At 44.7% G+C, this 24,069-nt stretch overlaps 1 protein-coding gene across 1 annotated transcript in view; it reads right to left on the minus strand.

Moving 5' to 3' along the window:
• Positions 1–24,069, minus strand: part of CHLSN (cholesin) — a 573,216-nt gene that overhangs the window by 33,746 nt on the left and 515,401 nt on the right. The window contains exon 5 of the mRNA XM_077449085.1: positions 7,048–7,126. Within this exon, the coding sequence (XP_077305211.1) occupies positions 7,048–7,126 (79 nt within the window). The remainder of the gene's footprint in view (positions 1–7,047; positions 7,127–24,069) is intronic.

Genomic DNA, 24,069 nt, shown 5'->3' on the forward strand with positions numbered 1-24,069 from the left:
ACCTGTACCTTTTTTTCAGTCTCTGACCATCTCCTGTACCATCTCTGCAGTCTCTGACCATCTCCTGTACCATGTCCTCAGTCTCTGACCTTCTCCTGTACCATCTCTGCAGTCTCTGACCATCTCCTGTACCATGTCCCCAGTCTCTGACCATCTTCTGTACCATCTCTGCAGTCTCTGACTATCTCCTGTACCATGTCCCCAGTCTCTGACCAGCTCCTGTACCATTTCCCCAGTCTCTGACCAGCTCCTGTACCATTTCCCCAGTCTCTGACCAGCTCCTGTACCATCTCCTGTATAAAAATATATTTTTTTTAAATAAGTTTCGGTATCGGTCATTTTTGGTATAATTTTCGGCCTAGTGTATTTTTCATTTACGGTATTGGTTTCGGCACCAAAAAACCCATTTGGTGCACTCCTAGCGAAAATGCAACCCGACCAGACATCAATACACACACTATTCCTACCCTCACAAACTTTTTAATCGAATTGATCACATATTCCTCACAATAGGCTCTTCTCCTCAACTCCTTTTCTCAATCATACTTCCTCTTACATGGTCAGACCATAGCACGATCCTCACCACTCTGTTATCTCTAATCCTTTGTCCCAACAAACTATCTTATTGCATACAGCAGGGCTTGACAAATTTGCTTGGAATCTAAAAGCCAGCTAAAAAAGTTAGGAGCCAGGTCAGTAACGGCGATCCGGACCTGTCCCTGCAGACAAGTGAGGGGGAGATGGCCCCCCCCCACCTGTCTCCAAGTCATTGCCCATAGCTCTTAGAGGGAATTTTTTAATTTTTTTTTTCAAATGACAATTTTTTTTTTCAATTGCATTTTAGTGTAAATATGAGATCTGAGGTTTCTCTGGCCCCAGATCTCATATTTAAGAGGACCTGTAATGCTTTTTTTCTATTACAAGGGATTTTTACATTCCTTGTAATAGAAATAAAAGTGAAATTTTTTTTTTAAAGGAACAGTGAAAAAATAAAAAATGTAAGTTAAAATAAATAGGAAGAAAAATAATTATTTTTAAATGCGCCCCGTCCCGCCAAGCTTGCGTGCAGAAGCGAATGCATATGTGAGTAGCATATGAAAACGGTGTTCAAACCATGCATGTGAGGTATCGCTGCGATCGGTAGAGCGAGAGCAATAATTCTAGCCCTAGATGCTCCTCTGTAACTCAAAACATGCAACCTGTAGAATTTTTTAAATGTCACCTATGGAGATTTTAAAGGGTAAAAGTTTGACGCCATTCCACGAGCGGATGCAATTTTGAAGCGTGACATGTTGGGTATCAAAATATATGGCAGAAAACTAACACTGCACATCGGCCTGAACACACAATCCTCACCGTGAAACATGGTGGTTAGCAGCATCATGTTGTGGGGATGCTTTTCTTCAGCAGGGACAAGGAAGCTAATCAGAGTTGATGGGAAGATGGATGGAGCCAAATACTTTATTATCATTATTATACAGGATTTATATAGCGCCGACAGTTTACGCAGCGCTTTACAACATTGGGGTAGACATTACAATACAATTCAAGACAAGGGGAATCAGAGGGCCCTGCTCGTTAGAGTTTACAATCTAGGAGGGAGGGTCGAGTTATACAAAAGGGTAATAGCTGTGGGGGATGAGTTAATGGAGACAATAGTGAAGGTGTTAGATGGAGGCAGGATAGGCTTCTCTGAAGAGGAAAGTTTTCAGGGACCGCCTAAAAGTGGATAAATTTGGAGACAGTCTGACAGATTGGGGTAGTGAGCTCCAGAGGATGGGCGAGTCTTGGGAGAAGTCCTGTAGGTGGATATGGGAGGAGATGATGAGGGAACTAGAGAGCAGGAGGTCTTGGGAGGAATGAAGAGGGCAATTAAGTTGGTATTTTGAGACTAAGCTAGTGATGTAGCTGGGGGCAGAGTTGTGGATGGCTTTGTAAGTAAGTGTTAGTATTTTGAATTTAATTCGTTGGGCAAGTGGCAGCCAGTGGAGGGATTGGCAGAGAAGGGTAGCAGACACTGTGCGGTTTGTAAGGTGTATAAGTCTGGCAGCAGCATTCATGATGGACTGAAGGGGGGATAGTCTATTTAAAGGTGAACCAATGAGGAGGGAGTTGCAGTAGTCAAGGCGAGATATAACCAGGGAGTGAATCAGGAGCTTTGTGGTTTCATTGGTTAGAAAGGGACGTAGTTTAGAGATGTTGCGGAGGTTGAGGCGGCAAGCTTTGGAAAATGATTGGATGTGGGGCTGAAAGGAGAGTTCAGAGTCCAGGATAACACCTAGCACCCTGACATGTGGGGACGGGGGGATGGTTGTGCCATTACTCTTGACAGAGAAGTCAGGGGAAGAGGCGCGTGGGGGAGGAAATATTATAAGTTCGGTTTTGGACAAGTTAAGTTTAAGGAAGTGTTGTGACATCCATACAGATATGTCTCTTAGTAAGTTGGTGATGCATGAGGAGACTGATTGAGTGAGTTGAGGGGTGGAGAGATAGATTTGTGTGTCATCAGCGTAGAAATGATATTGAAAGCCGTGAGAGGCTATCAGCTGACCCAGGGAAGAGGTGTAGATTGAAAATAAAAGAGGTCCAAGAACAGAATCTTGGGGGACTCCGACAGAGAAGGGAAGAGGAGTGGAGGAAGTAGAATTGTAAGTGACACTGAAGGTGCGTTGGGATAGATAGGATGAGAGCCACTGAAGAGCATAGTCACGGAGACCAAGGGAGTAACGTTTTTTGAGGCGGAGAGGGTGGTCAACTGTGTCAAAGGCAGCTGAAAGGTCCAGATGTAGGAGTACAGAATAGTGTCAGTTGGTTTTTGCAGTTAGTAGGTCATTTGTGAGTTTTAAAAGAGCAGTTTCTGTTAAGTGTTGAGGGCGAAATCCAGATTGAATGGGGATCAGGAAGGTTGTTTTTAATGAGGTAGTCACTCAGTTGGTTGTAAACCTCAAGGAGTTTAGAGGAAAATGGGAGCAAGGAGATAGGGCGTAGGTTGTTGGGATTGGTAGGGTCCAAGGATGGCTTTTTAACCCCCCTGACGGTCTTCCCGAGTCTGGCTCGGGGTGGAATTTTTGTACCATTAGCGGTAACCCCGAGCCAGACTCGGGACCGCATCGCTGGATCCAGGAGGAGGTTTACTTACCTTCTCCCTCAGATCCAGCGTTGTCTCCCCGCTGTACGAGCGAGACGTGCCTCGCTCGATCTATCACGGAGCCGATCTCCGTGCCCTGCGAGCGTTGCGACGCACGGGGACGGAGATCGGCGCCAAATTCAAAAAGTGAAACAGACAGTATGAATGAATGAATGAAATACTTATATAGCGCACAATGCGAACTGAATCGCCTTACAGATTACATTGCTGTATGTAAATATTTCACATCCCCTTTGTCCCTAGTGGTCTATCCAGTGCTCTGCATGCAGTTTTATATAATAAAAACTGTTCTTTATGCCTGGAAACTGGAGATTGTCCATAGCAACCAAACTGTCATTTTACATCAAAAATGGTTTTAGACCAGCTAGAAAACAGCGATAATAAATTGTAATCACTCGCAGAATTGAGCGACAGTGATTTGTGGGGAGATCCGTTATCAAATACTGAAAAGTAATGACAGTGACAATTCTGCAACTGAGCAAATTTCAGTGTTTTTGATTTGATTACATTATTGAATAATTTTTATTATTGTTATATTATTATTTGGTACAATTATTTATAGTTATTTATTATATTATAATTTATGATTTCATTTTTCAAACTTTATCATACCCGGGATGTCTGCTAGACTCTGGTTTGGACAGATTTAAGAGGGTTATTCCTAAGAATTACAGGACTACAATATAAAACGCCTAGTTTTAGCACCTAAAATCCGAAATAATCGTACCGCCAGGGAGGTTAAGTATGGGGGTGACCAGTGCATGTTTTAGAGCATTGGGGAAAATGCCAGAGGTAAGGGAGAGATTGAAGATATGGGTAAGAGAGTGTAGTATAGAGTCAGATGGCGACCGTAGTGTTTGAGAGGGAATAGGATCCAGGAGGCAGGTGGTTAGGTGGGCGTTAGAAAGGAGTTTAGCAACTTCGTCTGTAGTAGCAGTTTTGAATAAGGGGAGTGTTGAGAGTACCTGTTGTAGTGGGGTCTTAACTGGGGGAGATACCTGTAGAGTGGAGATTTCATCACGGATTGGATCAATCTTGTTTTTGAAGTGATTAGCAATCTCCTGGGCAGTGAGTGAGTCAGTGGGTGGAGGCGGCGGGGGACGGAGTAGAGAATTGAACGTAGAGAAAAGTTTACGGGGACTGGACGAGAAGGTGTTAATAAGAGTTGTAACGGGGTTTTATTGTATATGGAAGTGGCTTGGTTGGGGCAGGACAGGGGAGAGGTTTTGTCATAGAGGTGATCAGCAGCAGAATAGAGGAGAGAAGAGTTGAAGTTGCGAAAGTTTCTACGGGTGATGGTTAGGCGATTGGAGGGAAAGGTGTTGGAAGACAGGAAGAGAGAGAAGTTAATTAGGTGATGGTCGGAAAGAGGAGAAGGATTATTTGAGAAGTTGCATGGAGTGCAAAGGTAGGAGAATACAAGGTCAAGGGTGTTGCCATCAGAATGAGTAGAAGCCTGTACCCATTGCTTCAGGTGAAATGAAGAGGTTAGACTAAGAAGTTTAGAAGTAGCAGGAGTGTTTGTATTAGCAGGGAAGTTGAAATCACCAAGAGGGATTGTGGAAATTTCTGAAGACAGGAAGTACGGTAGCCAGGCAGAGATAGTACAGGGCAACCTTAGAAGAAAACCTGTAATACCCTGTACAAACGACCTGTTTTCCCGTTGCAATAAACTCTGAAGGTTTTTCCGACGGAGCTCCGACGAAATTCAGCTGAAACTGTCTTGCGCACACACGATCACACCAAATTCCAATCGTCAAGAACGTGGTGACGTACAGCATGTACAACGGGACTAGAAAAAAGTTCAATAGCCAGTATCCAATAGCTTCTGTTTTGTACTTGTTTCAGAGCATGCATCGTTTTTGGTCCGTCGGAACAGCATACAGACAAGCGGTTTTCCCGATAGGAATTAGTTGCTTCAGAAATATTTAGAACATGTTCTATTTCTCGGTCTGTCAGAATTTTTTAAACAAAAAGACAGACGAGGCATACACATGATCAGAATATACGATGAAAAGCTTCCGTCGCACTTTTTCTGTCGGACATGCCACTCGTGTGTACGCGCCATTAGAGTCTGTAAAAGACTTGAGACTGGGGCAGAGGTTTACTTTCCAGCAGGACAACCCCCCTAAAAAAAAGCCAGAGCTACAATGGAATGGTTTAGATAAAAGCATATTTATGTGTAAGAAAGGCACAATCATCAAAGTCCAGCTCTAAATACAATTGAGAATCTGTGGCAAGACTTGAAAATTGCTGTTCACAGATGCTATCACTGAAGAAGAGGACACTGGGGTTATGGCAACTAGCTGCTGCCATAACAATGATATTCCTCTTCAAAGTACCGACGTATAACGACGGTGCGCGGTCCGGAAGTGGTTAATACGTATACACACACATACATGGTGTTGACCTCATGAATACATTACATATACATATCAAGGGATGGCATATAAAATTGACAAGAGATTTAATATGGATAAAATAAAATGATTGCAAATTGGTAAGAAACACAGTATAATCATTTGGTTGTAGATAATGAATCTAAGTAGGTTCCTATCAGTAGGCATGAGAATACATCCTAAAAGCTCAACTCTTCAGGGGCAGATGCATGCAACTATCATGATAAGTCTGTAAAATGGGGGACAGGGAATCAGAGGTTGTCCCAATTGTCTGTACCAGGAGTTGTGGAAGGAGCCCGTAGGCTCTCCTGGGGCATGAGGGGCAGCGCCTCACGGCAAAACCTCCCTGTGCACACTGCACACTACATGGCACTCACTTTTTAATATCCAAAACAGACATGAAGCCCACTCATACCACGACATGGATTTCTGTCTTTCGTTTTTCTTGGGGGTGATGTTTTGTGCACCCGGTCCCTCTCCTGCAGGCTCCTTCCACAGCTCCCAGTACAGACAATTGGGACAAGCTTTGATTACTCATCCCTCATTTTCCAGACTTATCATGATAGATGCATGCATCTGCCCCTGTAGAGTGGTATTATCCACGGAACACATCAGGCTTTTAGGATGCATTCTCATGTTTACTGATAGGAACCTACTTAGACTCATTATCTACAACCAAAATGATTATACTGTGTTTCTTACCATTGATTACACTGGATAGTGCCATTTAGATGACGTGTACATATATGAATTTACAATGATTAATTTTATCCATATTATATGTCTTGTCGATTTTATATGCCGTCCCTTTGATATGTATATGTAATGTATTAATGAGGTTAACACCATGTATGTGTGCGTATACATACTAAACCTTTTCTATGTGCATCATTGTTATGTATTGTCAGACTCAATATGTCAAATATATTTTCTAATTATCTCACCCCCACAAATCAAATCCTCATTTAAAGTCCCACATTCCTTTTACTCATATCTAATATAGGCTTTAATGTGGGTGCTTATATAGATGAAAGTACGGCACACACTGAAAAGGCACCTTGATGTTGGCATGGGACTTTCCTATATACAGCAATGGCATATGTATGCAATTCTTAGACATCCAGAATGCCTAAAACAATAGGTTGTGATTAGGTTTCTTTTGCAGATTCACAAGACTGGGCGCTAAGGAACGTCTGTATTTCATTAATCGCTAATGTCTCCTCCTGTTTTGAACCTCAAAGGACAAGTCTCTCAAAACTTCTCCATAATTGGAGACTCAAAATATTAAAGCCAGTGGATCAGCATTAGATAGTAACCTTTCCTTTAAAGTGGAACTAAATGGCATCAAGGCGGGGAAAGACCAGCACTCGCTGGGCATCGGACTGTTCAAGCAAAGTGAGGAATAAGTGAAAAATAAGAGAAAACAGTTTGGTTTCCGCACTAGGAGCTTACCATTTTGACTGTTACAGGCTTTATATACATATACTCAAGAAAGCCTACCTTCTCTTGGTCATACATATTCATCAGGAGCCACGTTTGCCTTGTTTTTTGAAACTTCCATTCATGTTTTTTGGACCAACTAAAATCAAAAGAATTATATAAAAAACAAAGTTAGTGTTCATTCAATAACATAGTGGATGAACAATTCTATCTACAACTAACTTGTCAAATCTATAAGCATATTAGGAAGTGGTTAGAAGGTTAGGAGGCAGCAGTGCTGCCAAACAAGCTGCTGATTAGGCCTGTGCTTTCAACTCAAACTGTAAAATACCAGTGTAGGTCCAGTTGGCTGCGTGCTCTGACCAATGTGCTCTGGTGGGGGGCAGTACCCCTGTCAGAACATAATAGATGGGAGATCGCTGTATTAACATTGCATAGTTAGTACAGTGAGCTCCTGCCAAGCTCCTCATTTTTTTATTTAGCTGGGTTAAATAAAAAATAACTACCTGTGTGTACCAGGCTTAAGCCCTTCTCTCATCTTTGCATGGAAGATCCTTGAGAGAGTCAAGAGCTGCTGGAAGGAGAAATGTATAGACCCTGGAAACCATTTGTAGATGTGGCCTGGGCCACCAAATTCAAAAGAGGAGTCACCACAATTTTGAGAGGGGTAGGCCTGAACTGTGCTGAGAGAGCGTGTCTTAGTTAAAGGAACTGAAATAACACATCATGGGATGGGGAGAACTGTTCGAAGAACTTGAAATGATTTCAGGGTAGAACCCTCATATAATCATGTGAATCTAGAGATGCCTGGAACTTTCCAATTGTTAATGTCTTATAGCTCTATAGTTCCAAGAGGTTACAGTTGTTCCAAATAGAAGGTCAAGAAGCTGTCATATTCCAGCAAGAAGTCCACAATTTAGACATAAAGAGAACGGTTGGGCATATGGGAATGGAAATTAAAGAATTGGCTTTTGAGGGCTATAATAGTAGTGGGTGGTGTACAGAATAATAATATATACTGTGTGGGGTTAACTCCTTAATTGATGGCACAGTCTAGTAGATGTTGTATTTGTGACACTAGATAGTGACTCCAGTGATGAGGGAGTGCTAGGTTCCCATATCATTGGGAAATTGCAGTGATCTAAGCTCAATCCTGACCTGTCCAGTTTCACATACAAGGTCTCTAAAAAAGGAATCAACTTTCAAAAACCAGGAGCCTAATATCCATACAGAGAAACTATGAAATACATTTAAGAGCTGTGGCATACAAATCATCTTCTTTAAGTTGTAGATGCCTACAAGCAATATTGGGGGTTTGCAACATATTTTATATTTCTCCCTAAACCCATCAAGCAAAATTAACTCAGATTGAGGCCTAGATACTGCCTTGGGTCTAGTGTTATATATACTCACTCAGTATTAAAGTTTATCAACTACCTGAAAGTCTTGGGCCCACATGGGGTGAGGTTTTGTAGGTGGATCAACTGGGAGCAGGATAGATTTGTCCTAAATAATGGTAAGACCTGAGAAGGACCCAAATGTGGAAATTAGGGGCATTACTAAGGTCAGTGAGTCTTGCATTTAAAGGCATACACAGTAAAGCACTGTCTGTATAGAGGGGTAGTTTATCCTCAGCACCTCTACAATATTCTCTTAATATACTCAGAAGAAAGAATAGCAGTAGCTAATAGCTGCATCACCAGAGCAAAAAGGAGGTACTCAGGTGCCCAGGAAGGAGTTTTCAGATAAATCAATATTTATTTATAGGGGAGCTGTTGGGGTTTAGTACATTATTTGGATCAATTTTTTAATTAGGGCCCAAGTCAAATTCGTACAACACACTCTAGCCGTGGTGACTGGCACTGGAGGATTTTTTTTTGGGGGGGGGGGGGCGCGTGGGCCCCCCTTCGGGTCAGCACTCACCCTGCAGCAGAGCTCCCCTGGACTTTCTGAGGCCACAGCTTCTGTCTTCACCCAGTCTTCTTTCTGGGTTCCTAATGACCGGGAATCTGGAAAGCCGATGCCATTTTGATGGCATCGCAGGGTGGGAGGACAATATAAAACTGGAAAATTCTGGCCTCGGATGTGGTCACGTGCCTGTGAGGGGGTGACAGACCTGGTAGAAACCTATTGGTCTTGCGCCCCGCACAGTGCACGGCCACAATGGGGGCTGGGGGGGGGGGTGATGCCCCTGTGCCCTTTGTGGACCAGCCACCACTGGCTCTCCAGTAGTTTCACCTGATACCATCAAATGCTTTGGCAAGGTCAGGGGAAAGATAGCCCAGCCACCCCCTACAAGTAGTCCCACTTGACACTGTCACTTGGTTTGGCAGTGTCAGGGGAAAGGATAGCTCAGTTACAAACATAATCTGCCAATATTTTGAGGTATAAAAAACCTCTCCATATATTGATATTCGTTGATCTATTTGTAAGAAAACCAGATTGGTCAGGATGGACCAATTTATCTACTTATCTCAAAAGTTTGGTATCTGTACACAGCAATGAAATTGGGCTATTAGAATGGGGCTTCAATGGCTATTTAGCTGCTTTGGGTAGCACAATAACAGCAGCCTCTTGCATTGACTTAGGTTAAGTGTCTGTCTCCAAGTCCCACTTCAGAACATGCAAATTCTGGTAATAGAACCTCACCATAGTATTTATAGACTCACACTGGAAGGCCATTCAGTCCTGGCAATTTGTGATTAGAGGAGTCAGAGGACTTGGAGCTCCTCAAGCGTAATAGTGGCTTACCCCTACCAGTGGAATACAGGCGAGGGAGAGTAGGTTTACATATAAACATGTCTAGGTCAGTTGAATACGTTTTAGATCTGTGAAGATCATCATAAAAATTCCTGAAGGTGTCTAAAATTTAGAGAGAATGGGCACTCACTCTCTCTGAGGGGGTGATAACAGCTGCTTGTGTTCTGCTTTGGTGAAGGATGAGTATAAGCGGCCTGCATTTGGTTTGAGTTATAGGAGAGGGGTGCTTTATGTAATTTTTTTGGCACGACAACTTCTTTCATTAATGACATTTCACAAGTCATCAAGGACATCTCAAACCACTCCTAGGGTGGTGGAAGCATGATCAGTTTCTAGGAATTCAGCAAGGCGTGCCTGCAGGTTATCTCTGGATTCAATCATATCTAACCAAAATGGGTTTACTTTCCACTCTGCGGATCAAGGGTGAACACCAAACCCTAGGTGTAATTTCAAGGGAGAATAATCTGCCACACAATAAGCTGGTACAATAAGCTGGTACACACAATGAGAAAAATCGGAAGAAAAATTCCATAGAGGCACAATCGTTCGATTTTCGTATAGTGTGTACACAGCTTTCGACATCCAATTCAGAGTTTGCCAACTAAATTTTCCAAAGGGACAAGCTCTAAAAATGTTCTTGTACGTGAACACAACAAATGATTTTCGTTTAATGTGTACTGTTTTCGTACGAGAAAAACCAGAAACAAAAGACTGCGCATGATCAGAAACAAGAAGAAAAGCTTTTGTCGTACAAGAATTTTCGTACATGAGTTCCTTCCTCAGTTCGAACTTGCTGTGAAACAACGAGGAAAATCAGATGATTGTTTGCCCAATTTTCTCAAAGTGTGTACCAGCCTTAAGAGAAGCCTAAAAACTGCTGAGCATCAGGGTGACACAGTCTCCATATATCATGCAACTCCATTTCATTCATCAACTTAGCAAAAGACCTATTACTCTGTTAATCAGTCGGACCCATAGAGGGATATCTGTCAACTTGGGTAACTAGAACTGAATTAAAATGTAAGAGATTCCTGGTTTATCAGGGATAAATCATATAAGATGATTCATTACTTCTATATAAATATATATCTGCTAGGAGCATCAACTTAAATTTGTCTGGGGGGGGGGGGGGAAAGGATATTGAGTCAGCTATTAGTATGCTCACCCCTGTTGAATAACAGCTATACACAGAATGAAACTAGATGAGGAAAATCCCTCCTCTTCAATTGTTTCATAGAGTCTCTAGTGAGATGGATTTTCAGCAGGCAAATTATTGAAGCATTGAAATGCGATAAAGTATTCATTACTGCAATGTGTTTTAACAGGTCTTCCAGTCCCCTTAGGTTCTATAAGCTTGAAAGTGGTTTTACCATGGTGTGTCATGGGTAGTATAACACCGTCTTGAAAAATAGGAAGGAGGGCTTACCTTCTGCAGTAGTTGTGTAAGTCCATATAATTTGACATCACGTATACAGAGGGAGACTGATTCACATTGTGATAACCCACTGACAGTAAGTCCAAATATATAGTACCAAGCAGGATTGTGCATCCATGGTTAGTAGAAAGGCAAGGTAAGAGCATCCCAGAGACATTTGCCACTTTAATAACACATATAGTAAATTGTTGTAAAGTGTAGAAGGGATCCTTATCCAGGTCTGATACAGGTATGTAGAAGGATCATCCTGAGTCCAGTGGTCTCTCATTTCATTCCAACCATGTGGCAAGTGAGTCAAAGTGTGTTAAAGACATTAGTCTTTCCCTTGAGCTACCTCCTTCAGACAGGATGGATTCGGCATGGCATATGGGATATTGAATTGACAGTTTTTTCTTTTTTTAACATCCATGTTTTTTGCCCCAGTAACTCAACACAAAAGTCAGGAAAATTGCTATCTCGGAGCCATTGTAGGATAAATATTTGTACCCTTGGGCTTTTCTCTGTATTATTTCTCTACCAGGTATGGGAGGTCCCCTAGTGGTGGAGGGTGGGAGGGCACTCGATAAGCTCTTTCAATACCAAATAATCGAAGAGATGAGTTATTACCGAAAACACTGCATAACATTTTTTCCAAAAAAGTCACAGGGGATGGGCCCTCACTATGTTCTGGGAGGCCTAATACTCCAGTACTGCTTCTCAGTAATTGATTTTCCAGTAGTTGATTAAAGTTGACTTCACCTTCCAGGCAGTGGTATGTTCCCTCACTTTTTTTGAGGTCATGGCAGAAAAACAACATGTCCTCTTTAATATTCCTTCAATTGGTCAGGCATTTCAAACAATGGTACCTTACGTGCCAGACAGTACCTCTCTTAGTTATGATTCTGGTGATTGTAGCTGTGTGTGAGAGAAGCGGACAGTTTTCTGGTCCTGCTGGAAATAAGAATTTTGGTCCTTTCTCAAATAAACTGCTCACTGATGAAAATCACAACCTGACGTTGACAGTACTATTTTGGATAATTTCTAGTTAGTGGTTCCAGTGGTTCACAAAGGGCTGAAATGGATCCTGATCGTTTTTCTCACCCTGTGGTCTCATCTATGTTGATTCTGGTATCTGAGCAGAAGAAGATGGAGCCCTGTGAGGTGTTTTTTTACACTCTTAAATGGTGTGCGAACCAGAGCAAACCTGGTGAGTCATGCTGTTGTCTCCCGCCTTTCCCCTTGCCTGCACTCTATGGAAGAAGACCGGTGCCATCTTGGACCGTGGCTTGCTCCTTTCCTTTTCTCTCAATTATCAGTGTTAAGGTGCTCGAGGAAAAGATGTTTGAATTTTAGGGGTGAAATCATACCAAAATCCCTCTGCCGGTATCATCCTTAGTTGGGTACAGGATCATAGAAATGATTGCCATGCAGTATGCTGAGAGAGAGCTCTGGAGAATGCATAAATGCATATGAAAAGCTTGGCCACGTCCAAATCATTCTACATCTTGCTTTACTGTGAACAACCCAGAATGGCTACAACTAGAGGGTGTTTTTAGGTGATGGGAGACCTGCTCTGCAGTGGGTTGAATAATTAGGCCACACTCCCAAGAGCAGCTTACTCTCTGCAGGCCAGAGTGCTTGAAAGGGGAAGTGTAGCTTAAATATATTCATTTTGCCATGTTCTTAGAGGCTGAAGGGGCACATGTATAATTCATGATGAATGCTTACTTGTATGCTAAGCAAAATATCAGGATAAAAACTAGGCACAGAGACATATGGATTAGGAAACAGTTAAAGTGATTGTAAAGGCTCATTTAACAAAAATAACAAACATGTTATACTTACCTCCTCTGTGAAGTTGGCTATGCACAGAGCAGCCTGGATCCTCCTCTTCTTGGGTTCCTCTTCAGTGCCAGCAACTTGCTACAGGGGGCACCAAAGCAGAGTCAGAGCTCTGAGTATCCATTCAGACACAGAGCCCCGGCTTGGCCCCGCTCCCTCTCTCCCGAGATTGGCTGACTGACTTTGACAGCTGCGGGAGCCAATGACGCCGCTGCTCTGTCTCAGCCAATCAGGAGGATTGTCAAGGATGGCTGAGGGGAACATGGACATCACTGGAGAAAGAAGGGGTTTAGGTAGGTAATTAGGGGGGTGCTGCTACACACAGAGGTTTTTTTATCTTGATGCATAGAATGCATTAAGCTAAATAACCTTCTGCATTTACAACTCCTTTAAGGCATACAAATAGCAGTTATAATAAAGTACAGTTGCTTGTGCTATAGAATTTCACATAAAGGGAAACAGAGCAGGAAATGTACAACTCCCAGGTGTTAAGGCCCGTAGGTTCAGGCTTAAAAAGAAGTTCTATCTTAAAAGAACATGTTCAGAAAAGGGAATGCAACAAGGAAGAACAAGCACCAAAAAACACTTGTAAAGCATTAATGTTAATTTGGTCAAAGCACTGTAAAAAGAAGGCTCCACAGTCTTACTTGCCTCAAACACTCTGACAGCTATTGGAAAAAAAAAAGTTAGTTTTCCCCATATGGGAAAGAGTGCCATGCAATCCACCGCCATTATGCAGTACCTGGCCATGCAAGCAAGGTTACTGGGACCATTGAGCAGCTCCATATGTAGGGTTTTGCATGCCTCCAAATCTTCCTTATTCTGTCCCATTGCATGCAACACAAATTGCCAAGAGGTACTCCCAGCAGACCTTATTATAAAGACAAAGAAAATCTGTAGTGGCAGAAATACTTCTTCTGAAAATGTTATCTGCCTCAGGCTTCAATACTTAACCATTTCAGCCCCGGACCAATTGTCAGCCTAAGGACCAGAGGTCTTTTTACAATTTCGCACTGCACTGCTTTAACTGGTAATTGCGCGGTCATGCAATGTTGTACCCAAACGAAATTTGCGTCCTTTTCTTCCCACAAATAGAGCTTTCTTTTGATGGTATTTGATTGCCTCTGCGATATTTATTTTTTACGATATAAAAGGAAAAAGACTGACATTTAAAAAAAAAAAAAAGATATTTTCTACTTTTTGTTATAAGAAAAATCGAATGAACTAAATTTTAGTCATACATTTAGGCCAAAATGTATTCAGCCACATGTCTTTAGTAAAAAAAATGTCAATAAGCGTATATTTATTGGTTTGCGCAAAAGTTATAGCGTCTACAAACTAGAGTACATTTTCTGGAATTTACACAGCTTTTAATTTATGACTGCCTATCTCATTTCTTGAGATGCTAAAATGGCAGGGCAGTACAAACCCCCCCCCAAATGACCCCATTTTGGAAAGTAGACACCCCAAGGAAATTGCTGAGGGGCATGTTGAGCCCATTGAATATTTTTTTTTGTCCCAAGTGATTGAATAATGACACAAAAAAAAGTTTACAAAAAGTTGTCACTAAATGATATATTGCTCACACATGCCATAGTTATATGTGGAATTGCACCCCAAAATATATTCTGCTGCTTCTCCTGAGTACGGGGTTCCACATATGTGGGACTTTTTGGGAGTCTAGCCGCGTACGGCACCCTGAAAAGCAATCACCGCCTTCAGGATTTCTAAGGGTGCAAATTTTTGATTTCACTCCTCACTACCTATCAGTTTCAAAGGCCATAAAATGCCAAAATAACACAAACCCCCCCCCCCCCCCCAAATGACCCCATTTTGGAAAGTAGACACCCCAAGCTATTTACTGAGAGGCATGTTGAGTCCATGAAATATTTTATATTTTGCCACAAGTTGCAGGAATATTACAATTTTTTTTTTTGCACAAAGTTGTCACTAAATGATATATTGCTCACACATGCTATGGGCATAAGTGAAATTACACCCCAAAATAAATTCTGCTGCTTCTCCCGAGTATGGGGATACCACATGTGGGGGACTTTTTGGGAGCCTAGCCACGTACGCAACCCCAAGAACCAAGCACTGCCTTCAGGATTTAAATATAAAACGCAAAAAAAAAAAAACTATTAGCGATCACAGGGATCAGGCCTGACTCTGCGAATGCTGCAGTTATGCGTATAGTGTTTTGTAAGTGACAGTGATCGATCAATACTGCACTTGGGTGGGCTGGGCGGAGGGGCAAAATGCAGGTGCTAGCAGGTATCTGGGCTGATCCCGCTAACAATGCGTTTTTTTGGAACCCTAAACTGCTGGGGACGCTAGTATAGATCTGATCAGATCAGATATTGATGTTCAGATTCTATACCACTACGGGAGGATTAGGCTTTGCGCGTGGGTGTTAGCGGTACTGGCACTAACCTAGCGCTGCCTGGGGCGACGCAGACCCTAAAACCTAATTGATATCACCCGCCAGGTGATCAGGGGGTTAAACCTTTATTGGGTAATAAATGGTGGGTGCCCTGATGCTATAAAAAGCAAACTAACTAACCAGAGTCACCCGTAACACTTATACGGTGATCACTGGTGAAAGGGTTAACTAGGGGCAATCAGGGGGTTAAAATCTTTATTAGGTAGTATATGGGGGTCCCTGATGCTGTATAAAAACCTGACGGGGAACCTAAATAACTAACTGGCTAACCAGCGTCACCAGTGGCACTTATACGGTGATCGCTGGTGAAAGGGTTAACTAGGGGTAATCAGGGGGTTAAAACCATTATTGGGCAGTATATCGGGGTACCTAGCGCTATAAAAACCTGGCGGTGAACCTAAAAAAAAACTAGCTACCTAGCGGCACCAGTGACACTAATGCAGCGATCAGAAAAACGATCGCTTAGTGACACTGGCAAAAGGGGGTGAAAGGGTTAACTGGGGCAATCAGGGGGTTAAAACCATTATTGGGTAGTATATCGGGGTACCTAGCGCTATAAAAACCTGGCGGTGAACCTAAAAAAATAACTAGCTACCTAGCGGCACTAGTGACACTAATGCAGCGATCAGAAAAACGATTGCTTAGTGACACTGGCAAAAGGGGGTGAAAGGGTTAACTCTAGGGGCAATAAACCTTTATTGGGGGGGTGTAGGGGGCTACCCTGGACCTAACACTAACTGCCCTGACAGTTTTTACTGTCACAACTGACACTAAATGCAGTGATCAGTAAATAAATGATCATTGCAATCAGTGACACTGTGACTGGGAGGGGGGGGATCGGGGAGCGATCGGGGGGGGGGGGGTGATCGGGGGGGGATTTGTGTGCCTATGTGTACCTACATGTCGGTGTAGTGTTTGGTGCACTTACTTTCTGTGTTCTCCTCGCAGTCCGGTCAAAAATACCTCCCCAAGGAGAATGACATCGCTTCCTCCCTGCCTGTGTTTACAATACACAGCGGGGGAAGCTTCTCATTCGCCAGGAGCGATCAAGAGGGGATGGCCAGAAACCAACGGCCATCCCCTCATCCCGGATCGCTCCTGAAGCGAAACGGACCGCCGCATCCAGCGGGAGGGGGTCCGATCGGACGCCCCACCCGCTGGAAGGCAAGCACGAACATGTACGTGCTTGTGCCTGTACATGCCATTCTGCTGACGTACATTGCCATGCGGCGGTCCTTAAGTGGTTAAGAGTCACTGACCTGCAACAAGCATGCAGCAAATGAAGCCACAATTCTTGATCTCCATACTTGTTCTGGATCAGTGGTTCAAAGTAATGAAGCCACAGGGTCAGCATGAAAATCAGGCAAGTAGCATTCTAAGAAATAGAGGTCCAAAATAGTAGCCCTCATATTATCTCTGCTCAGCTTTGTTTTATCATGCGACGGGTTGGTTCCTCTGGGATTTGCACCCTTGAAATGGCTATAGCAACTAAAGGCAAAGCTCTATAGACTGCCAAGTATAACCTATTAACAATCTTGTCTAAGCCTGTGAACCTAGGAAGACAGCTAATATGCAACAACTGAGACAATCAGTTGCTGTAGCTGTACATTGGCTCTTTAACCACTTACAGACCGGATCATTTTGCTGGTCAAAGACCAGACCACTTTTTGCGATTCGGCACTGCGTCGCTTTAACTGACAATTGCGCGGTCATGCGACGTGGCTCCCAAACAAAATTGACGTCCTTTTTTCCCACAAATAGAGCTTTCTTTTGGTGGTATTTGATCACCTCTGCGATTTTTATTTTTTGCGCTATAAACAAAAATAGAGCGACAATTTTGAAAAAAACGCATTATTTTTTACTTTTTGTTATAATAAATATCCCCCAAAAATATATAAAAAAACATTTTTTTCCCACAGTTTAGGCCGATACGTATTCTTCTACATATTTTTGGTAAAAAAAAATCGCAATACGCGATTATTGATTGGTTTGCGCAAAAGTTATAGCGTTTACAAAATAGGGATAGTTTTATAGCATTTTTATTAATAATTTTTTATTATTTTTTTTTTACTAGTAATGGCGGCGATCTGCGATTTTTATTGTGACTGCGACATTGTGGGGGACCCATCGGACATTTTTGACACATTTTTGGGACCATTGTCATTTATACAGTAATCACTGCTATATAAATGCAGTGATTCCTGTGTAAATGACACTGGCAGTGAAAGGGTTAACCAGTGTAGGGGTTGGGCTTTCATTTAGTGTACACTGATCTCTGCTCCAATCACATGAAGCAGAGATCAGCGTCACTAGTTGCTAGGCAGAATGGAGAAATGTTGTTTATACAGCATTTCCTCCATTCGGCCGCTCCGTGAGACGATCGCGGGGATGCCCGCGGCGATCGAGTCCGCGGGTCCCGCGACCGGACTCACGGGGGTCCCGACCAGCGCGGGAGCGCGCCGGCGCGCTCCCGATGGCAGCGCGGCATCGAATATTGGACGTACCTGTACGCCAATATGCCTGCCCGTGCCATTCTGTCAACGTACATCGTCGTGCGCTGGTCGGGAAGTGGTTAAGCCACTTTAGCAAACACGCGCGATGCCTGCCAGGCACACGCGATCGATTGTGACAGAGCGAGAACCGGGATCTGTGTGTGTAAACACACAAATCCTGGTTCTCTCAGGGGAGTAGACACAGGTTGTGTGCTTCAAGTGAGAACACTGGTCGGCCTCCTCCCCTAGTCAGTCCCATCCCCCCATAGTTAGAACACACCTAGGGAACACAGTTAACCCCTTGATCCCCCCCTAATGTTATTATAAATTATTTTTATTAATTTTATGCAAAACATACAAAACAGTGGACGTGCCTGTGGCACATCCAGAGGCCAACGGCCAAAATTAACTAACAGCCACAACTAACTAGCCCAATCAGACCCCTCACCCCCCTCCCCCCCCCCCCCAACCAAAAGTCACAGCTCGACCGGCACCCTTATATCATCTCTTATAGATGTAATGCCTGAAACTTATGATAAGGTAATACAGTAACAGAATACCCGACAGAACATCCCCACTCACATGCCTAAAGTATCAACAGTACACATCTGCAAATACCTCCCTTCAGTTCAGATTTCTCGTTTCTCCCAACCCGACCGCCCCCATGCTATACATTATCAACCCACAGTGGTGTTAGCATTAAGCCAGGAGTGCCAGACCTTATCAAATTTCTTCATACACCCTCTGGCCTCATAGGTACGCTTGTAATAAGGCAACATCGTGTTTACTAGATTTTTCCAAAAGGAAACCGTCGGGGCCCTTGTTTTCTTCCAGTGTAAAAGAATGGACTTTCTACCATAGAACAAGAGGATACTCAGCATTGTGCGCATGGCCCGTGAGGGCACCACCTCATCAACCAGGCCAAACAGGCATACTCTAATAGTCTTAGGAATAGGTACTTGAATCAGTTCAAAGATGCACATAGTTATATCTTCCCAAAAACCCTGTACAAGTGTACAGTCCCAAAAAATATGGTGAGCATCCGCCGGGGAGTGAGAGCACCGCCAGCATTCTGAGGAGATGTTAGGAAAAATCTTACCCAATCGGGCCGGAGTATAATAGCTTCTGTGCAGAAATTTGAACTGGATCAGTCTGTCCCTAGCGGACACCAGATGTTGAAATGGCTGGACCCACAGATCATCCCAGTCCTCCACTTGGGCATCCGGAACCTCAGTTGCCCACCGCTCCCTACATTTTGCTACCGCCTGAGGCGTAATCTGAAACATTTCCCTATAGGTCACCGAAAGAGGTTTGACCAAGTCCACCCCCATCAACAACCTCTCCAAAGCTGATGGTACAGACCCCACCCTCATCTCCCGAAACTGCGTTTGGAAGGCATGTCTAATCTGTAGAAACCGGAACAGGTAACTATTTGGCAGGTCGTGCCTAGTCTGCAATTGGGGAAAGGTCTGTAGCTCCCCATCTCTGGTAATATCCCCCACAGTCTTAATACCTGCCACCACCCATAACATGGGATCCGGGAGGTTATAAAAATGTGGTAAGGTCGGGTTCATCCACAAGGGAGTGGAAGGGGACACCCCCCTATAACTGGGACACGTTAATTTAACCGCTACCCCCCATGCTCTGATAGTAGCTTTCATGGACAGCGTTAAAGGTAGCTCCGATTTGGAACCCCTAAACAGGGCGAAGCGTAAACTGTCATATGCCCCCAGGTGAGCCGCCTCCAACACTGTGGCCGCATCCCCATCGTCAACCGTCAACCAACGGCGTGCAAATACCATCTGCCCGGCAAGATAATACTTGTGCCAGTCGGGTAGAGCCAGGCCTCCCCTCTCTCTGGGTTCCTGCAGAACTTTAATTCCCACTCTGGGAGTTCCAGGAGCCCAAAGAAACGATGAGATTATACTGTCCAGTTTGCGGAAATAGGACTTCGGGACCCAAACCGGTGCATGCCGAAGAAAATACAACACCACTGGGAGAAACTTCATCTTCAACAGACTAATCCGTCCCATCAAAGACAGCGGGAGTTTGATCCACGCCTGCGTCTTCTTCTTAAGTAGCTGTACCAGGGGCAGTAAATTCAGGGCCATATAGTCCTCTACCCTCGCTGTAACCTGCACACCCAAGTATTTGAGGGACTCAACCCACTGCAATGCCAGCCCGGGGTCCGCCCCAGCCCTTGCCCCCGCATCAATGGGCAAAATTGAGGACTTCCCCCAGTTTACCTTTAGTCCGGAAAACTGAGCGAAACGGTCCATAATTCCCAAGGCCGCTGTCAAAGATTCCCCCGGGTCATTTAGGAAAAGTAACATGTCGTCTGCGTACAATGCAAGAGTCTCGTCAATAGTCCCCACTCTAATAGGACTAATTCTGCTCGAGGACCGCAAAGCGACAGCAAGCGGCTCCAGAGCCAGGGAAAACAGAAAGGGCGAGAGAGGACAACCCTGTCTCGTCCCCCTACCCACTGCAAAAAAATCAGACGTGGCCGAACCCAGTTTAATCGCCGCTCTCGGTTGGGCATATAACATTGCTATCCATCTTCGAAACTGCGGACCGAACCCCATGAGCTCCAACACCGAGTTCATGTACATCCAGTCCACAGAGTCGAAGGCCTTTTCAAAGTCTATGGAGACCACAACTCTGGACGCGCGTGCAGTCTGTTTAATCTGTAAATGGGTAAAAAGTCGTCGCAAATTAGTGTCCGTGGACTTACCCGGCATAAAGCCAGTTTGGTCAATATTAACTATCGAGGGAAGCACCGTGGCTAAACGTCTGGCCAGTATTTTGGTGAGAATTTTTAAGTCCATATTAAGTAGGGCAATCGGTCTGTAAGACGCACATTCCAAAGGGTCCTTTCCCGGCTTCAACAAGAGGACCATGTACGCCTCCATCATAGAGTCCGGGAGGGAGCCTTGCTCAAGACAATGACACAAAAGCGCATGAAGTCGGGGGGCCACCAGGTCCACATTAGCCTTGTAAAAGTCTGCTGGGAACCCATCAGGGCCAGGAGCCTTGCCCGGGGGGAATGCAAAAATCGCTGACTGTACCTCTGCAAGCGTTATTTTGGCCTCCAAAAGGTCACGGTCCTCATCGGAAAGTCTAGGAATAGGTAAATCATCCAAGAACGAAAGCAATGCTGACTGGTCATAAGAAGGAATGGGGGAGTATAATGCGGAATAAAATTGAACAAACTCCTGCATGATAGCCCCCGGTTCACTAATCAGTCCCCCACCCTTCTCCCGAAGAACCGGGACACAGGTGAGGGAGCCACGATCAGCCACCAGCATTGCCAATAGTTTCCCATTTTTGTCGCCCTCCGCAAAGACCGTCTGGGCCTGTTTAACTGAGTCTGCACGTGATTGATTCGTGAAATGCAGCGAGAGCGTGCGCCTCGCCTCCAACAGGGCCTCGTATGTTGCACCTGACGGAGAGTCCGCATGCGCCCTGGCTTCCTGATTTACATGTTGCAATAAGTCATCTACCTCTTTCCCATCAGTCACCCTGGCCATCTTAATAGCCGAAATAAAGTGTCCCCGTGTCACCACCTTAAACGCATCCCATACCACACTGGGATCAGCCGACTCAGCGTTTATAGACCAATATGTTTGCATCTCTCCTGATACCTGATCCTGGACCAAGTCATTTTGAATCCAGCCTGGGGAGAGCCTCCAACCCCCTCTCCTCCCCCCCGATGAAAATGTCAGGGTAACTTCAAGTGGATTATGGTCAGTCAGTCCCCCCGCTTGGTAAGTCACCCCAGTTACATATTGCAGCAACAACTTGTTCCCAAACGCTAAATCAATTCTCGCCGCCGACTGATGAGTCGTCGACACATGCGAGTACCCCTTCTCCAGCGGATGCTTCCACCTCCACAGCTCCACCAGTTCCGCCACGGAGCACCAACCAAGTAGATCAGCCGAAACCCCCCTGCGCGGATTGGAGGTATCCAAGGCCGCATCAAGAACGGCATTGAAGTCCCCCAACCACAACACAGGAAGGTGAGCATACGGTGCGAGCTTGGTCAGGAGATCATACAACACCCTGACCTGAAAAGGTGGCGGGACATACACATTAATCAATACCATTCGCTTGTGAAAGATATCCAGAACCACAGCCACAAATCTGCCTCCTGGGTCAGAGATAACTTGATGGATTTTATAAGAAACAGTTCTAGAAATCAAGATCGAAACACCTCTAGCAAAGGTGGAGTACGTTGAGTGCAAGGCCCTCTGTATCCAAGGTTTGCGCAGAGCCAAGACCCTGCTACCATCAAGATGGGTCTCCTGCAGGAGGATGATGTGTGGCTTGGACAGCTTAAGAAATTTAAACACAGCAGCCCTCTTAACCTTATGTCCCAGCCCTCGGACGTTCCATGAAACAATTTTTACATCATCCGCCATTAAGCATGTTGACCATACATATATCAAGGCATCTGTCTAAAGGTAGGATAAGTGCATTCCAGACATAAAATACATAAAGTTTGCAGCGATACCTGCTAGGAAATTTCCCCAATCGAGCTGTGACTTCCCGAAAACCCACCCCTGCCTGTATACCAGTAACAACCCCAACCAGTCCGGTATTTAGCTTTGTCCCTAACCCCATAAACACCACAAAGAAAACAGTTGTGGTCATGGCACCGCCATGCCGCAGTGATCGGTAGTCCTGCAGTACTAAAGTCAGTCCTCTTCAACTCCACTTTAACGCTCCAACTCACATAAGAGCCATGTAGTAGGGTAAAATGGGCCTCCGGTCCAGCACACGAACAGGTACCACCCTTCCAAGTAAGCCCCTTGGCAGGGGCATGATACACGGGCCACCCCCACCCCCTTCTCACAGCCAAAACAAGTGGACCCACATCCTCCAGAATTTCCCCAAGGCAAAATAAGGAAGACAAACTAGGCCAGTCCAGACTGCAAAATAGCAAAAAAAAGAAAAACAAAATGAAAAATGTAAAAGTGTAAAAATGCAAAAATGCAAAAATGCAACTGTGTGGATAATATCCCCAGGAGCAAACTTCAACAGCATTTCCCCCCCACAGGTTCAAAAATCACAAATGAAGTAGGCCCAGTGGTCTGAGACTGAACGCCAATAATAAAAAGGAGGAACAGAAAAGGGGGAAAAGTAAGCACAGACGGGTCATGTTGAATGTGAGCACCTCAATAAAAAACGCCTCCCAGTTCTCCAGAGGAACAGCGTCAGGACATAGTATCACCGAGGAAAAGCCTTCTCACCAACCGAAGAAACACGCACTCACAGTTCCTTGTCCATCCAGTCACTGGCCTCCTCAGGATGTTCGAAGAACTTAACAGCCCCCTTATGTTGCACCCGTAGCCTGCTGGGATAGAGCATACTGTACTTTATCTCTTTATCACGCAGTCGGCGGCGCACCTCGGTAAACGATCTCCTCTTCTGCTGCGTGGCTGCAGAGAAATCCGGAAAGAGCATTATCTTATCATTACCAGGGCGCAGCTCCGGGACCTTCCGGGCTCGGGTCAGGATCAGATCCCGGTCACGGAAGTTTAAAAACCGGACCAGGAACGGTCGAGGGAAAGCTCCCGGTGGACGGTGGCCCGTCGGGACTCTGTGCGCCCGTTCCACCACGTATGTAGGCGACACTTCAGTAATAGACAGCAGTTGTTTAAAGAATTGTTCTGCAAAGTGAGCAGGCTGGTCACCTTCAGTGCCCTCCGGCAGTCCCACCACTCGGAGATTATTGCGCCTTTGACGATCCTCAGCGTCTATAGCCTTATGTTGCAACGCTTTGACCTGCTCCCTGAGCTCCGCCAGCTGAGCCCCATAACCATGAGACGTGTCCTCCACCTCCGACACCCTCGATTCCACAGTGGTTAGGCGACCCCGTATCTTGTCCAGGTCATGTCTGATTAAATTACATTCAGAGGAGAGGTGGTCTATGCGACCCACAAGTTCTGCTTTGCTTGCACTGATGGCTTCTAATATAGGTCTGGTAATGGCATCAGTGTCCACCGCAGATGCTGCAACTGATAAGGGCTCAGCTCCTTCCTTCTCCCTCGGTTGCGCCATCTCCCCCTCTGTGTGCTCTGCACGCTGTGAGGTGGAGGAAGAAGACAAGATGGCGGGGGCGGGGCTTA

The sequence above is a fragment of the Lithobates pipiens genome, unplaced genomic scaffold, assembly GCF_037356315.1.
Source record: "Lithobates pipiens isolate NorthernLeopardFrog02 unplaced genomic scaffold, aLitPip1_a1.2 Scaffold_22, whole genome shotgun sequence".
Classification (NCBI taxonomy): Eukaryota; Metazoa; Chordata; class Amphibia; order Anura; family Ranidae; genus Lithobates; species Lithobates pipiens.